We start from the raw sequence: 18,358 nt of genomic DNA, 5'->3' as shown, positions 1-18,358 counted from the left end.
CTAGGACAGGACCTTGTCTCACTTGTTTTGGCTGCTCCAGTTATTAGCAAGTACATGGCACATAGCAGACTAAATTCATATTTATAGAATGAATGGAACTGAATAAGCTCTCACCTTGGATGACCTACGATTACTATAATTATTCATGTTTACATGTACAGTTATTATTTTGATATGCATATTAACATATATATGTTAATACCATATTTTAGATATATAATGAATTTCTGAATGTATTTAGTCATTTCTATATACTTTACTCATACATGTATGTGAAGATTGTCTTTATTACACTACAAGCTCTCAGAAGGTACAAAATCCCTAGGACAAATAAAGACTTAAAAATGCTTTCAGGTAATAGAGCCACATGTACTGCATAATTCTCCCAGACTTTCACAATCTGATCATGGGCAGTGCTAATAGAGGGCAAGAGGCAGCTCAGACAAGGAAAAATGACTCGAAAACCTATCACTGGTAGAGCCTTTTCTGCTAGGTTTCTTTTTGAAGATGTCCAGTAACTGAGTAGCACATATCATTGTTCCCTGAAGCTGTTCAGCTTCCAGGGCCAGAAGCTGATACAGTTACTATTTTATTAATTTACTTTCAATTTTGCTACATGGTTTGGGTGCTCTACGTGAAATTCTAAGGTAGGTTAAAAATACTTCAAAAAGTAGTCCCAGAGGTCTAAATAACATGGAAAAGAACACCAACTACATTAGGAACACTGTCCTGGTTCTGCTGTTAATCAACTGTACAATCTTGGGCAAATCGCTTAAATTTATCCAGGCCTCAATTTTCCTATGAAAGTAAGAGAATTTGATTACTCTGTAACAATACTTCCAGTTCTAACATTCTAATTCCAAAACAAATAATCTAAAATGCTACATCTTCTGCCTAACTATTCAGATCTGACGAGTAGACATAGTATACCTTAAAATCTCCCATCTTTTCTAGAGCATATATTATATTATTTGGAATGCTGAAATTAATTATGTGTATCATTTATGTTATTTTTCTATTTCTTTTTTTCCCTACAGTGACATGTAGTTGAATTCATGCAAGTCTAATGCATATAAAACAAGACACCTCAAAGTGAGGTTTAAATGAGTGTATATGTGCATAATGCACAGAACTTATAAGATCAGTAAATAGTAAATGTTACTATTATTTTGTAAGGCTCCTGGTGGTTTAACACCTAAAAGAATAAAACTAGAGAGGAGAAGTTTTCTGACTCGAAATTTTTTTGAGCTAGTTGTGAATTTTTGATGTTGCTATTTGAAATGAGACCTGAAAATTCCCATCATCTCAAAACAGTCTACTGGAAAGCATAGCTCTGGAGTTTTTCTACTAACTTCCATAAGCCACACAAAATGAGTTTTGTCAGTAAGACCATCCTGTTGGTGACTATATTTATATAGCAAAGGTTATACAAAGTAGCTAATCATAAATTCTCCAACCTGCAATGAGAATGCAAAACATGGACTATCTCCTTAGCAATATGCTATAATGATCACTTGCTAATCATAAAATTTATTTTCACTAGTGGATGAAATAATTATGTATGAAAATAATTATTTGATGATGACATCAACTAAAGAAGCCCATGACAGAGAGCTACATGGGATCATAGATACTACCCAGCCCATTTCATCTGGTTTTGTTTCTCATACAAGGACAGTAAGACTTTGGGGCTACATGGCTATTAAGTGGCAAAATCAAAAACTAACACCCATTTTCTGCTCTAACCACACTACTTCCAAAGAGGACAGTGGTTTAGAAAGAGAGATACTCCATAGCAACAGGTATCGCAGAGCACTGGAGTCCTTAAGCTGGCCATTTTATAGAAAAACATTGTTATGAATATCAATTCCTTCTTTAAGTTCTCCACATGGTCTTAAACCTCTGGCATCAGATACTTCTTGTTTACTACCATGTGCTAGCACATAACAATAAATCATTAAGTGACAATAAACATTTTAAAAACTCAGTCATATTTAATGTTTCTTTGGCTCAAGTATATTTAAGCTCATGTGCCTTTATATTTTACATATAAAACTGTTCATAAGACAAGTTTACATTTGGAGACTTGAGTCAACTGGGTACTACAGCCTCTTCTAAAAGCTGAATCTCAAAATATCTACCTATGTCTGTAGTGGGCAGACTTCTTAGATGGTCCCCAAATTCCCAGTCCTGGTACACAGACATCTTCTCCCACTTAGTTATTCAAACAAATACTTCTATACAAGGGATTTTAAGATGCAATGAAGGCCACAACCCAGTCTACCTTACCATAGAGAGATTGCTGTCCAGGTGAGCCTTTTAAATTTGGGTCTAAAGATCAGAGTCAGAAGTCAGAGATTCAAAGCAAAGGAAGGATTTGCAGAAGGAAAATTCTCTGTTGCTGGCTTGAAGATGGAGGTCACATGTAGCAAGGAATAGAGGGCAGCCTCCAGGAACTAAGAGCAGCCCCTGGCTGAGAGCAAGCTTGGGAACCTGGCCTCATGGCTATAACCCCAGGGAACTGAATTCTTCCACAACCAAGAGCTTTGAAGAGGCCCCAAAGCTGCAGATGAGAGCAGAACTCAGCCAATACCTTGATTTCAGCCTTGTCATACCCTGGACAGAACTGAGCTAAAAACTGGGTGTTGTTTGAAACCACGAAGCTTGTGGTAAGTTCTTATGCAGCAATAGAAACTAATAAGACACCCCACTCCTACCCGCCCCACGCCCACCTCGCACACACCCAGCCCAACAAACACTGCCGTTTATTCACTGCGAATACCATTGCTTTTCAGCAGAGAAGTAGATGGCCTCCTCCTCCTCTTCACTTCGATAAAGAGCAGGGCAACTGGACACTGAGAGGATATCTGGATCTGGGGAAGCCAGCGAGTGCTGCGTGTGCTGGGGGTGGTGGGCATGCCGCGGGTGTGTCGGGTGCGGCGTGTGTGCAGGGAGCTGGGCACGCTGGGTCTGCGGTGAGGACGGCACGATGCTGCGACGAGAGCGACACAAGCTACTGCTTCTGGCTAGTGACCCAGCAGGCTTAGCCATGGTCCCTGAAAACCAAACGGAAATCAATGAAAACACTCATAAAACCCAGTGCTTCTTTAGACACACTATAACTACACACAAAGAAGAACTGATGTTACTAACATGTAACCATTACTGAAGTAAGCAACTGAACCATTATTACCATCTTCCATCACCTTCACTGCTTCTTAGGGAAGTTAAAAAATAAAAAATAAAATGTAACAAAATGAAAACAGGTCTAAAAATAAACAAAAATGAATATAAACAATGAGGCTTTAATATAAAATTTGACATTACTAACCAAAAATTTTAAAATTTACCTGATAATAAATCCTTAAATTTCAAAATCAATAATAGCATATTTATAAGAAATCTGTACTTTGTTGCAAAATAAATTTTAACATTAAAAAAATTATCAGTAAAAAAATAGGTTGAATTTTTCAACAAATATCTCTTGAGACAGTTGCACTTGTTTTAACTTCAAGAAGTTTTAAATGAGTTTAAGTATTAAACTGAAATACTGCATACACAGTCTCACAGCTACTTAGGCAGAGGTCAGACCAAAGCTTGTTTCTTGAACACAGATTACTGTGGAACAAACTAGAAGTCTTAGATCATCTTGTTTCTGTTACCAGTCTCAGCCTAGCCTCATGCACACAAATTTTACCTCTACTGAGCGGTCATTCCATTCTTTGCCTTCACTGAAACATAGCTTCCCTAAGAACAACCTTTTCAAACCGAAGCTGTTCATTCTTGTATACGCCTTTCCATCAGAACATCAGGTCAGTGGCCTCCTCACTACCCAACATTGTCTGTAAACCCTTACTCCTACCCTGCATCCTTGTATAAAATGTTTTCCTTTTGAAGCTCACTGTAGTAAGCCATGCAAATATTCTACCTCTGCTTCACTCGTCACTTCCTGATCATTCTCTTACCAATCCATCCAACCTTTCATTAGCTTGAGCAATCTCATTTTCTCTCACAAGACATTTACCTCTATTCTACTCCACCACCCCCTCTCATGCCTTGTCTTGCCATCATTCAGAATTGCACCATTTTTGAAATTATTTGAAATTATAAACCAAGACATCAGACAACTTAGATTCTGACATTTCAACCATTCTAGTTCACACATTCTGCTCCTTTCACTTATTCGTCCCCTTCTCTACCCCAAGCACAAGGATCTTACTCTCTTGGTTATCCCTTCAGTTGCATTTATTTATATCTTCTCCCTTTCTATTTCTCTTCAATATTTAAAAATCAATGCTGAAAAAACATACCTACAACCAAACAGATAACAATAGCAACAACAACAACAAAAAACCCTCCACCCTCAGACTACTTTCCAGTGGACATATATCTCTTTCCTTTCATAAAAATGAATTATCAATTTTTTCCACTAAGAGTTATTTAAAAATTATCTAAATAAAAATTTACTGTCTCCACTACTTCACCTTCACTCATTTCTCAAAGAAACTGTAAAGTGCTTACATACAATTCCACTGCAACAAAGTCATGATCTACTTCCCTGTTGTTTAATTCAGTGAATATCTCAAACCTTTCTTTGGCAGTTGATCAGCACACCTGACAGTGTTTATTACTTTGTCCTTTTCCTTGACTTCTCTAACTACATTCTCACCTCTTTCTTTACCTGTCCCTTAACTGCTGGACTTCTTCAAAGTTCTGTCTTATTCTATTCTCATTCCACTTATTCTTGAGAAATACCAACTACTTCCATGGCTTCAATCACCATTTGCAGTATACACAAGTCCAAATCTGTTAACTCCAGCTTTGCTCTTTTCCCTAAACTTTAGAAACTTACATCCAACTATCTACAAACATTTCAATGCTCCACAGATAGCCAAACTGAATTCAATATTTCCTCCCCAGATCTACTTTTTCTGTGTTCCTTACCCTGATAGATAACACTACCCACCACTTACCCAATGATCTAAATTCAAAACACCAACGTTCTTGACTCTTCTTCCTCCATTATAATCCATATCTAGTTCATCATAAAGTGTTTCCAATTCCACCTCCTTGATATTTTTCAAATCTCTCCCCTTCCCTCGATACCCCCTGCCCCCGTGTTATGGACTACTGTACCCGCCTAGTAAGTGATCTTTCCCCTCCGGTTTACTTTCCACACTGCAGCCTGCGTGATCACTCGAAAATGAAAAAGAAATATGTCATTTTATTGCTAAGAACCCTTAAATGGCTCCCCATTACTTTTAGGATTAGAATAAAGTCAAACTCCTTAACATAGCTCAGATTGCTCTATTGTCCTAGCCTCTGTTTCGGAACTAGTGTCCACTTTCTGTGTTACAGGACACCAGAAACAGTGTTTCTACCTCTCTCAGCTCCCAGAAGTATAACATCTTCTCTCTCGCCTCCAGGCCTCCTTGCCCCGTCCCTTTCCTCTGACCTACCATTTCAGGTCTTTGCTTAAATGGCAGTTGCTTCAGGAAGTTTCCCGAACCCCTCCGAGTTGTCTGTGCTCTTTGCGCACATGGTGACACCACAGTGCACTCCCCCGTCAGAGCTTATCTGAAAGCAGTGCTCATCTGCTCCCCATTAGACTGGGATCTGCAGGACGGCAACAACTGCGTGCCACGTTCAGCACTGTATCACCACACCCAGTGGAGAGCTGGGTAAAAAGTAAGTTCACTGTCAGTTTTCAGTGAGTGAATCAATGAATGATTCAAACAGAAGGCACCACTGAAATAACTTGATGGATTAAAAATGAGAAAATGAGGTAAAATTAAAGAAAACATTTCCCGAATATATGACTACCTCCTTCAATACTATACTGTACAAGGAAGGCTTCTTCCAAACACAAATTATGTAATATGAAAATATCTGTAATTCAGTAGACAAATATTAGAATTTTCTCTCATTTATTCCTAACTAGTCATAGATTAGAAGACTGGAAGAGACCCTAGAAATCTTTAGTCTGATGTTCTCACTTTGCCAAAAAGGAAACAATATCCTACAAATACTGAAAGAATGTGTCCAATGTGACCCAGATAACTAAGTTCTACAGCTCTCAGTATATGCTGCAGTTGCCCCGATCAATCGCTGGTGATTTGGAATATACAGTAAAATGAAGCCAGATTCAATTATGACTGCAGGTATGATGAGAAGGGCTGGGAAGAATTAGAATTCACTGCTTGGAAAAATGAGTACTAACCACAGGGTTAAAAAGCGTTTGCATGAATAAGTTATAAGGAAGTAAATGGTTTATGTAAGAAAAATTCTAAGCAATCCAAGATGGAACATAATATAAAGATGAGAATCAGTAAATAAGTCACATCAAGAAATTGCTTACAGCCCTGGCCAGTATTGCTAAGTTGATTGGAGTATTATCCCACAAAAGGTGGCGGGTTTGATTCCTAGTCAGGGCAAATATCCAGTGTGTGGCTTCAACCCCTAGTTGGGGTGCATGTGGGAGGCAATAGATTGATGTGATGTTTCTCTCACATTGATGTGTCCCTCCCTCTTATTTTAGAAAGAAGAAAGGAGAGAGAGAGAGTGACAGAAACATCGATGAGAGAGAACATCGACTGGCCATCTCCTGCATGCACACCACTGGGGATTTAGCCCACAACCTGGGCATGTGCCTTGACCATGAATTGAACCAGAGACCTCTTGGTGCATGGGTCAATGCTCAACCATTGAGCCACACTGGCTGTGCAAGAAAAAATATGTTTTTTAAAAAAATTGCTTACAACTGTATAATCTTTTCCAAAAAAATTTTTCTTATATATGTTGCCATGTCTTTTGTGTGTGTGTGGGGGGGGGGGGGTGAATCCCTATATTAGAGTTATGTACACTTCAAGGTAAGGCTCTTCTTCCCTGTTGCCTGAAGAGAACTAGACAGGGCTGCATACACTTATAACACCTTAAAACTAATAGTATTAAAAAAGTAGCGCACTCTGACTTTGCAAAAAGCTTTCCTTCACATTATGTGAATATGTTTTATAACATGTGAAGGCTATTAGTAATTCCCAATAAAGGCAGATATCTACCCCAATTGTGATTTTTATAAGGGCATTTAAATAAAACATTAAAGTTCTATACAGAAATTTATTTCTGAGATACTTTTCATTCTATTATTAATAATTACATATAGAAACCTAGCAATTTACTATGACCTCTTTTGCAAATTATATTTTCTTTCTTTTTTTTGTGGTATGTGCCCCTAGCAGGAACCGAACCCAGGACTCTCTGGTCCGCAGGCTGATGCTCAACCACTGAGCCAAACTGGCCAGGGCGCAAACTGTATTTTCTTATAGCAGAGAAGATAAAGTGTTGTTCTGTAATAAGGGAATCCCACTGCCACCAACAACCAAAAATAATAAGTACTATATGGACTTCTGGTTGTAACAATAAGGTAGTCAAAGATTACCTGACCAGTATTTCCCAGCTTTCAACAATGCATTTTAAATACCCACAAACACTTCAATGTGATGAATAAAAAATAACAATAGTTCTAAATGCACACCTGAGTTTGCAAGGAAGAAGAAAAACTTATCAGATGCCAAAACAGAGAAAATAAAAGAACAAACTACCAGGCCTGTGAGTGACGGCGGAACTGCTGTGGAGGGTCACAGTCTCAACAAGTTAAGGGCTTAGGTTTTAATGTGCAGATGTAAAAGACATCCTGAGCCCACATGAGGTAAGGAATAGGAATTGTGAGTGTTTTGGATAAAAGCTTGGGCCTAAATGGGCTACATTCCTCAGTAAAAGTATATGTTTAAAAAACAAAACTCTTGAAAATAGCTCAGTAAAAAACTACAAAACAGCCCTGGCTGGTTTGGCTCAGCGGCTGGAGCATCGGCCTGCAGACCAGAGAGTCCCAGGTTCGGTTCCCACTAGGGGCACATACAAAAAAAACACAAAACTATAAAACAGGAGAAGGCAATAAAGTGGTTCTTAAAGGAAAATTCATAGCCATAAAATTATACATTAAGGGAAAGGGGAAAACTAAAAATTCATAAGCTAGGTGTTTAAATATTAAAACAAACAAAAATAAATTCCAAGAAAGAAAATAAAACAGCAGAAATAAATGGAAAATATCAACAAAAAAAGTTAGTTCTTTGAAGAATGAAAGAGTGAAATAAAATAGACAAATATGCCAATTTAATCAAGGGAGGGAAAATTAAAAAAAACATTTAAAGATGTGAGATTTATTAAATCATACAAAATACCATGGACAACTTTAAGGCAACAAATATTAAAACTCAGGTAAAACAAACAATATTTTAGAATCACATAAGTTAACAAAACTAGACTTTTATCCATTATAAGAAACTTAATAGCTTAAAAAAATAATCTGTCCCCTTCCCTCCTGCCAAAACACACAAACAGCAAGCTCAATTTATAGACAATTTCTTCAAAATCCTCAAAGAACAAATAATCTATATCTTATATTATTTCAGAGTATAGACTAAAAATTCAAAACATTTATTGGGGATTATTATGGGCCAGGATCTGTTCTAAGTATTTTACAGGTATTATTTAATTTAAATAACCAAACAATTACACATGTAGGTTACATTTTTTAGAGACTTGGAAAGAGTGCCTCCTACAAGGTTACATAAATAAAAAATAATGGATGTCTTACAGAATATTCAAAACAAAATACTAGACAGCATTAACCTATGTGGGGGGTGAAGGGGGTAATACATACCAATGGTGGAGTAAGGATTGAAATCTAAGCAATTTTGTTCCAGAGCCCACGATCTTAACTACTACATTATACCACATCTGTTTAAGGGTAGAAAAAAATGGACTAGAAAAACAGGAGTATTCCTTGACTTACTTTGTGATGCTAGTTTTAATCTTGATACCAAAATCAAACAGTGTGTCAGGAAGGAAAATTACTGGCTAACCTAATGTATGATTAAAGATGTAAAAACCCTAAATAAAATAATTCAGCCAACCAAATCCAATTTATTATAAGTCACAATGTATTTACTGTTTTTTGTTTTGTTTATTTCCTTTTTTTTGATCCTCACCCGAGGACATTTTTGCACTTATCTTCAGATAGAGTGGGAGGAACAGAGGGGGTAAGAGAGAGAGAAACAAGATATGAGAGAGACACATCGAGTGGTCGCCACCCACACGACCCCAACCAGGCTGGAGAGGAACGCAACTGAGGTACGTGCCCTTAGTGGGAACTGAACCTGGGACTCTCTGGTCCATGGGCCGATGCTCTAACCACTGAGCCAAAGCAGCCAGGGCGTACTTACTGTTTTTATAATAAATTGCATTTGGTTTGCTACATTTTTACATCTTTAATTTAAAAAGACTAAAATTGAACAGAATAAAAATTAAAGCAAGTGATCACTTCAAATTACGAAGAAAAAGATGGTAAAATTTAACATTCATCTATTTAAAAGAAAAATCATTCTTAGCAAAATAGCAATAGAAATTAAATTCCTTAACTTAAAAACAATCTACCAAAAATGTAGAGGGAAAAAAATTACACTTCATGATGAAATATTGAAAGCATTCTGTTTAAAGTCAGAAATGGCCATCAATACTGCCCGCAATCACCACTTTTATTCAACAGTTTATTGGAAGCCTTAGATTGAATAAGGATTGGGAAGGAAAAAAACAACTCATTATTACTGTCTATACAAAAAAAAATCCAGGACTCTCATAAGAGAATTCAATATTTTGGTATACAAGATTAGCATACCCAAATCAACAGCACTTCCCTAAACATCAGCACAAGCTATCAATACCTAGAAATTCATCTTTAAAACAAAAGAGATGCAAGAACTATACAGAGAAAATTGCAAATTTTACTTAAAAATATAAAAGTAGGTCTCAAATAGAATTTATAAATAACATTTATTCCCAAATAAGTCATATGTTCAAACAAATTCCAGTAAAAGCCCAATGGAATTTCATAAGGTGACCCTAATCTGCCACTCCCTTCCCACTGTGAATGTTGTGCAGTACTATAAAACTACCAATAGGAAAACAAACCATCACCTGTTCTCCTACCCACTCAGTCCTAACCTTTGATACTATCATCTCTGTCTGTTTTCCTTAAAAATAATTAAACAAAGACAATATCATGCTATGTATGTATAGTTTTACAGTCCTACTTTGCTCGTAACATACCACAGGTAGGTTTCCTTGTCATTATTTCACACTACGCAATTTACATACCCATGGTACAAATTTAAAACTGCCCAGGAGGGTATATAATGAGGAGGCTTCATCCTACCCAAGACCCTCACTCTACTGCCAAGAGTTTCTTATTTATCAGATCCCGAAAGTATGCTTTTATAACCAAGCAGAGTGGAGTATCACTGTTATGCCACTGGGTGGAGGCAGAACTCTCACAGTATAATCTTTGGCATCAGTTATTTTTCAGAGATAATGAATTTGATCACAGCACTTCTAAAACATCATATTAAATTTAAAATCAACTCTTGTACTTTTTCATATTTAAAAAGTTTAAATATCTATATCATAATCACCGAAAACAAAGTAATTATTTACATTTAATGTTAAATGTTTTAATGCACATATAAATATCTTCTCCCTCAAAAAAAGTACTTTAAGAAACAAAAAGCAAAAAAAAGAAAAAATTTAATTAATTTAGGGACTATATCTACATGCACACTTCTGATATTGCGTTATTATGTATTCTAATGAGGAATTGCAATTTTTAAAAAGCTATAGTTTTAAACATCATCATATACCTATGAATCAATTATACATTTGCCAACCTTAGAGCATATAATTCAAACAAACACAATACTGAAACAGCAGAGCTGGTCCAGCTCTAGATATAACTTTGCAACCATCACTATCTGTAGCACAGGGCCAGTGAAATGGGTGAGGTCACACACTCTCAGTATCATTATATTGACCATCTGTCCTCTCCTCCCTCCTCTTGTAAGAGTTTAGTACTTTCCAGTCTGCCTGCATTACCTGCTTGTCATTAAAGCAGAGAATTAAAACCACAGAAATGAACAGAAACACAAACTCACTATTTATTTGCAATTTAGAGCTTTCTTTCATAAAACTGTTTTAAAAATAAGAACTCTTTCTAAATCCTAACTTTAGGAAGGCTGTAACAATTGAATAGAAAAACTCAAGCTCACATATCATGATTTATCTCGAAGACTAAAATTTCCATGTAAGCCTCAAACCAATCAATGATTAACTTCTCCTCTCCATTACTTGGACTCCCATTCTATCCATGCTGTTTCAAAACAGTCGGGAAGGTTAGGAAAATTAATCAGGCAGGCAACAATAAGAATAAAGTTTTTCAAATGATTACCAATACATAAAATATATCATTTTAAATTCAAGCTCTCTATAACTTTGCAAAAAGTCCAAATATTTATTAATGCGTTCTGAAATGTATTAATACAATCTAAAATATTTAAATTTCACTTTCCTACCAAAATGTATTCTTTTTTTTTTTTTTATCCTCACCCGAGGACATTTTTCCATTTTTTGTTCAGATAGAGCGGGAGGGAGAGAGAGGAAGAGAGAGAGAGAGAAACATCGATGTGAAGGGACACATCGAGTGGCTGCCACCTGCACGACCAACCAGGGCGGGGGACAAACTGCAACCGAGGTACGTGCCCTTAGCGGGAACCAAACCCGGGTCTCTCTGTACCGCAGGCCGACGCTCCAACCGCTGAGCCAAACCAGCCAGGGCCCAAAATGTATTCTTTACCATGTAAAAATTTTCAAAGAATAGAGCATAACAAAAGAATTATGCATGTTAAAACCACCTTTGGGAGGAATACCACTTTCTAGCAACAAAAATATATACAAGATTTTCTAAATATACACACAGTTTAACTTTGTATAAAGGTAAATTGATTCAATGCTTCATGAGTTTAATACTCTTTTAATAAAAGGACAGAATTGGAAAAGGAAAACAAAGTAATAAAAAACATACCTACTGGAAATGTCAACTCTATTTAAAACAAATCACAGACTGGCTCAAAGTCACACAGTTGGCTTGTTGGTGACAGGGCTAGGAATGAAACTCAGGTTTCCAAGTCCTTCCGCTAATTCTTACTTTCCATTATAGATCAGGCTGCCATTTGAAAGAATGTTTCCCCTAAAAGTTCAGCACTTCATTCCTACAAATGATTTAGCATGTATGATGTATTTTACACACACACACACACACACACACACACTCTTCACATAGTATTCTAAAACAGTAAACACAAATTAAGAACAAAAAAAGAAAATAAAGAATGTACAAAATTTTTATCATAGACTTTAAAGTAAATGCTCCATAAATGGCGTGGTATAAAGTTACTTTAAAAACTTTATCAACTCTCTTTTTTGAACTCACCACTTACCAGGAAACTGTGACACTATTGGGGGTGTATCTTCATCTAAGTCATCAACTCCTCCGGCAATTGGATAGGGTGGAATGGAGACTCTGGGCATTACCACCCAGCTGTGGTCAGAATAAAGGGAAGAGGTCAGGCTGGGGAGCCCCGAGTTATGGGCTATCTGGAAGCCACAGATCTTCTCAATCTGTTGCCAGCGAAAAAGTCGTTCTCGTAAACAAGTTGTCAACTCAGAGAGAGCTTTCCTGGAAAAGCCAATATAGGAATTACTTGTTATTTCAAATAAGTCTTTAATATGGCCCTGAAAAAAGGGCAACTACATGGACAGACCATGGTAATAAGCTAATTTCAAGAAGAAATTACACATTCTTAGAATTAATGTGAATTATGTGATTATACATGATCAAATGACAAATTAAAATATAAATTGTTTATAAATTACATATTTCAACACAGTGAAAATAAACAAACAGCTAAAATAGCATTCTTACTTGGCTTCCAGAATTTTGTGGTCTACCTCATCTAAGGAGGAGCTGTGTGCAACATGCAGAGTCCCAAAGACTGTGCTTCTCTTCTTTTTAATTTTCTCAGCCTAGAAACCAAAGTAGAGAAAAATAAGGCAAGGTTTGGGAATAAAACACACATATACTTATGAAATTATTTTGTTTTGAATATATTAATAAACATAAAACCGGTGAGAAATTATTAGTCAGTATACAGTCCTACTTTCCAGAAAACAAGTGAAGGAAAAACCATGCTTTCCCAACCTAACAATATGATTAAAAACTGTTCTGGAGAAGTTTTCTTATATCTGTGGTTCAGAGAGACCTAAATTTTCTATTAAAACTAACCAAATAACATTATATACTACTGCAATAAAGGTGTTAGTGAGTGAACTGAGCTATTTTTGCTACAGATCAGATTAAGACTTAATCTTATTTCACACAATTTAATAAAGTCGAACATTAATTTCTAGTAACTACTGACCTGAATCAGGTATGAAGCAGAAACCTAGAGGAGAAAAGCTCTGTATAAAACATTTATGATAATGATAATAGGGATGATTTTTAAATGACACTAAGGTCATTCTGAAAGGTACCGTCTTCTCTAAATAAAGTAATTTTACTTTACAGCCTATGACTACGAGTCAATTTTAAGTTCCAGTTCAAGAAAAGAATCTGCAATAATAAAAATGTATTCATATCTTTGTATTCCACCTGACTAATCCTTCTAAAAATTTAATAAGTTCTGAAATAAGAGTACCTCGTCCTTAGCAATAGCTAACTGCATTTCCGCATTCTGCCTTTTAATGTTGTAGTACTGCACTTCCACTTCATGTGTTAACTGAAGCCATTTCTGAAGTGCATCTGGAACAGACCAGCTGCTTCTGAGCTCAAATTCTTTTTCAGCCTTTTTTAAAGCCATTCGAACCTTGGCGGAAGGGAGAGGGGGAAAAGGGGAAGAAAGAAAAGAAACAAATATATTTTCTTAAGATATTTAAATTGAACATTTCTTAAAGAAGATATTTTAGTACCCAAATTAAGATTAAAAAAACAAAAAACATTTTCATTATGCTCTTTGCAAACATCTTTTTAAATCACAAGGTCTAAAACGATCTAAACTAAAGCTGAGGTTTTAAGTGTATCGTAAATTCACTAAGCAAGGTTGTAAAGCCAGAGGACAGAGGGGACTTACATATACCTTAAGTTCCAACACTTAGTTTTTATATTTTGTTATAACCAGACTCACTAAGAGAGAAAAAATCCAAGGTATCTAAAATTGATCACATTGCCCTCACAATGTATTGTTTATGAAGTAGGATACAAATGAACAAGTGTCCAAAACAGGGTGAATATCTGTTCTACTACCCCTTCTGATGGTCCCAAAATGCCCCAGTTCAACTATACACTCACTTTTACCATTTCTATTTAATTCACTGCTTCTAATATACCAGAAAGTAGGTAAATTGTACATTTCGAGAAAATAGATTCTGAGTGATAGTCCAGGTGATTTTTCCATAAGAAACTATGCACAGCCTTCAGTATCCAAGTCCTTCTTCCAGCTGCCCTTGAGGGGAGTCAACTCTTAGAATGTGAGGGGATATCAGGTGGTAGGGAAAATAGGCCTAAGGAAAGCATCACCAAGAAAAGGACAGAGAAGGATGAGGCAATCCATTCTAGGAATGATTCCCTTAAACTAGCAGGAGTTCAAGCCAAAGATATGTAAAGACACAGATGGAATCTATGGAATTACACACATGCTCAAGACCTTCACAGAGCGACGAGTGAGCTCTAGAGGATCCTGCCTCTGGAACATTCATAACTGCAATTAATTTTCCTCAGGCTAAGTAAGGAACTAAAACTCTACTCCTAAATTAACATGCAGAAGAATGTTTGATCTGAAAACCCAGCTGTATCATGTGCAGATTAAATTAAGAATACTATACACAAAATTTTGATAAAGAAATAGAATAACTGTCAGATGGTATAAAATGAATAAATAAATATATTTTAAAAGTCTAAAAAAATTTTTTTTAACTCACAATGGACAGTAAGTGGACAATTTAAAAACCACAAATATTAAAAGCAAGGATAAGACAGCACTTACTCACTGAAAATAAATCCTAAACCACATCTGCCTGACAAAATGCACTGTGCATTGAGCTTGGGACAATACTGTGTTTTATAAGAAGTTTGACTCAGCTGTGTGGCAGCCCTGCTAGTTTGAGCTCTGGTCCTGTGACATGCAGGTCTATATAATACCACAAAGTGTAGGGCTGCAGGCCCTTCTTCTTACAAGATTTTAGAGCTAAAATTTCAATGTAATTTCCTTTGCCAAAGAAGGTATAGAGAATCTGAACAAATTTCACCCAAGTTTTTCTCTTTAATCACTGACTTTCCTTAATGTTATATCTACAAATTTATTTTCTCCAATAAAAGAATTCAATAAACACATTTAACACAGAATTGGTATATTTTTAGCATAAATTGAGGCTTAACAATGTTTTATTGACTGTCAAATGTCTCAAAAATTTAAAAATCCTTACCTTCTAATAATAGTAAATAGTTTAACTATTTTTTCTGCTATTATTCATAAGTTTATCATTTGACCTAAACTCCAACACTTAGTTTGAATTATATTGTTATTTATAGGGGAATGGATTGAAAATTGAGTAGTTAATAGCTTTCACAAATGATGAATTTTTAAATTGTTTAAAAATATGATCATGATGATGCACATAATTTTTTGTGTAAAATACCAATAAGCAAAAACATGATATCACAGAAAGAAATAACTTAAACACCTGAAAACCTGGCTTCTAGATGCAACTTTATTAGTTACCACCTCTGTAACCTCCAGCAAGTTTTTTATTTTCTGATGCTCACTGTTTCATGTAGAACAGTGGTACTATGACATGTCCTGACTTCAGGCTTCTTCACATTTTAAGTACAAAATAACTTATGTGAAAAGAACTTACACAAAATATAAAATGGCACTATTATTCACCCAAAAGTTTTTGTTTTAGGGAAAATAACACTATATAAATATGTACCAGATTTTCATGCTTTCTAATTTTGTGAAGTAGATTATCCCCAGAAAAGATATAATAGTGCTTCAAACTATGTGGAAATTGGGGTATGTGACAGTATACTTAAATTAATTTCCCAGTTAAACTTACTTCTATAAACAAAGCTTTTAATAGCATTTAAGGAAAACATGGACTTTGGCATATGACATGCAGTATCTTGCCTTTGCCACTTAATAGCTGTGTGACCAAAGGCAAGTTATTTAACCTCTTTACATATCTCATCTGTAAAAGAGGATAATTTCTATGTATTGTGAGGATTAAAATTTAGAAACAAACCATTTATAATATGGGTAAAAATACATATAGACACTCATAACACTGTTTCTTATTTCTATAATCATGTTGGACACAGCTCTTTTTAAATACCCATTTCTCTCCTTTAAACTACTTCTTCCTGACTCAACTCTCACTAGGATTATCATGTTTGTACTAGTACATAATATCATGGTAGTCTTAGGGTCTACTAAATGCAGGATCTCTATTCCAACGCCCTCAGTGATAATGTCAGTGATTCTTGGATATTCTTTTATACTGTCTTCTCCCTCGCCGTGAGGCAGTCACCTATAAAATACTGCTGTCAGCTTATATCTCTGTGGAGAATTTCCACTCCTGCTTTCCGATTTGCACTTTTTTATCTGCAAAGTTCAGAAAAACAGCTAACGAGCTTTAATTTAGTACTGGGAACAAACCAAGAGTTAGAAGTCTCGGTGGGAACAGGCAGGGAGTTCTCACAGAAGTAAAGGGCAAAATATCTAATTCTTGAATAGTATAATTTTAGCTAGGCCTTTTTAAAAAAAATTTTTTGTCCTTGTTGTTGTTAACTCCCTGTTCTTTACTACATGCTGTACAGATGGTTTTTTGTGTGTTTTTTTTTTCCAGGTAAATAGGGCCTGATTGAAAAATATATCTAGGAGGCAACTTAAGAGAACAAACTCCTTACAGGGAAACAACCTGGAAAACAGAGGTCTGGGGTATGAAGGAAAGAACAGTTAACAGTTAATAAACAGATGGCTGCATTCAGTCAAAAAGACAAACTCAAAGGAAATATTAATTTACACTGAACATTTTCTCAAGGGTTGAAATCAACACTCAATTATTGAATACTTTTTATTTCTTATTTAGCACTTGGCTGAGAAGGTAACAATGGAGAGAGCAAGTGGGAAGAAGAATATCCAAATTTTGGCCCTGGTTTATAAATGAGTCACTCTCTACTCCTGAGAAAGTTTCTTCTTCTCATTTTGTTCCTCAGTTACTTTACCAATAATGAAAAGGTCAAAGAGAAAGGGAGGAGATGGTGAGACCATGGAAACAGAGGTTGCAATGATGTGTTTGCAGATGAAGGAAGGTGCTATGAGCCAAGAAATGTAGGTGGCCCCTAGAAGTAGAAAAAAGCAAGGAAACAGATTCTCCCCTAAGACTTCCAGAAGAAATGCAGCCCTGTAGACCTATTTTAGACTCTGACTTCAAAAACTGTAAGATAATAAATATGTGTTGTTTTAAAGCCACTAAGTTTGTGGTGATTTTTTTATAGCAGGAATATAAAACCAATACATCTGCCTATAATTAAATTCTTCCAGAGCCACCACCCAAAGGACCGTACAATGCCTGAATGCCTATACTCCATCTCGAGTCAATTCATAGTGGAAGCAGATATTGGAAAGAATGTCCTTCAGACAACCTCAGAATTTTTAGCAGATTTTATTTAACAGAACTCAAATGGATACTTAATAGAGATTCTTTACCTCTGCAGAGTTGTTTAATATTTGACATACTTTACCAGGTTACAGTTGAAAACTAAAATATTACAGATATTAAATGAATACCTTAACTTTACTGAAGACAAGTAAACGTGGCATGGATAAGATTTCATGCATGAGAGAACATGATGGCAACTTGATCTTTTAGTTACTACTTTGTTATTTTGCTATAAGGATTTTGATCAATGCAAACAATTATGAACGAATGATTCTTTGATTAACTAAAGAAGAATATACAATGGAACTAAATGAACAAGACTGAACAAAAACAAAAAAACTCAGAATGGCAATACAAATATTCTAACAAATAGATTTTTTATAAACATAAATACCTGTTCCAATTCCTGCTCTGCATATTGACGTCTACTCAATTCACATTCAGCGCCCTCCCTTAGCTCTTTCAGCCGACAAGCCTCCTCCTTTGCGTAATTGATTTCATCCATCATTTTGCGTTCTAGATTTTGCTTTTCTACAGCAACATTTCTGTTTTCTTCCTGTGCCTTTTCAAGCCTTACAGAACAACAGAAACGTAATTCCTCAAAAAATTTTTCAAAATTTCATTTTTAATGAAAAATAAATATGTATCAAACAATAGGATACATGTTTCAATAAAAATTTGCAGAATTTTCTAT

General features: G+C 35.7%; 1 protein-coding gene across 2 annotated transcripts in view; it reads right to left on the bottom strand.

Annotated features, from left to right (window-relative positions):
* STIM2 (stromal interaction molecule 2) overlaps window positions 1-18,358 on the bottom strand; it is a 164,576-nt gene that overhangs the window by 3,629 nt on the left and 142,589 nt on the right. The window contains exons 7-12 of one of the 2 annotated variants that reach the window (XM_036258176.1): window positions 18,059-18,236; window positions 13,644-13,811; window positions 13,368-13,391; window positions 12,872-12,972; window positions 12,387-12,625; window positions 2,783-3,056 (exon numbers count right to left, since the gene is read on the bottom strand). In XM_036258176.1, coding sequence (XP_036114069.1) covers window positions 2,783-3,056; window positions 12,387-12,625; window positions 12,872-12,972; window positions 13,368-13,391; window positions 13,644-13,811; window positions 18,059-18,236 — 984 coding nt within the window. The remainder of the gene's footprint in view (window positions 1-2,782; window positions 3,057-12,386; window positions 12,626-12,871; window positions 12,973-13,367; window positions 13,392-13,643; window positions 13,812-18,058; window positions 18,237-18,358) is intronic. The other variant, XM_036258178.1, reaches the window with a different exon arrangement.

This window comes from Molossus molossus, unplaced genomic scaffold, assembly GCF_014108415.1.
Source record: "Molossus molossus isolate mMolMol1 unplaced genomic scaffold, mMolMol1.p scaffold_m16_p_1, whole genome shotgun sequence".
Lineage (NCBI taxonomy): Eukaryota > Metazoa > Chordata > Mammalia > Chiroptera > Molossidae > Molossus > Molossus molossus.
This window is presented reverse-complemented; position numbering and strand designations above follow the sequence as displayed.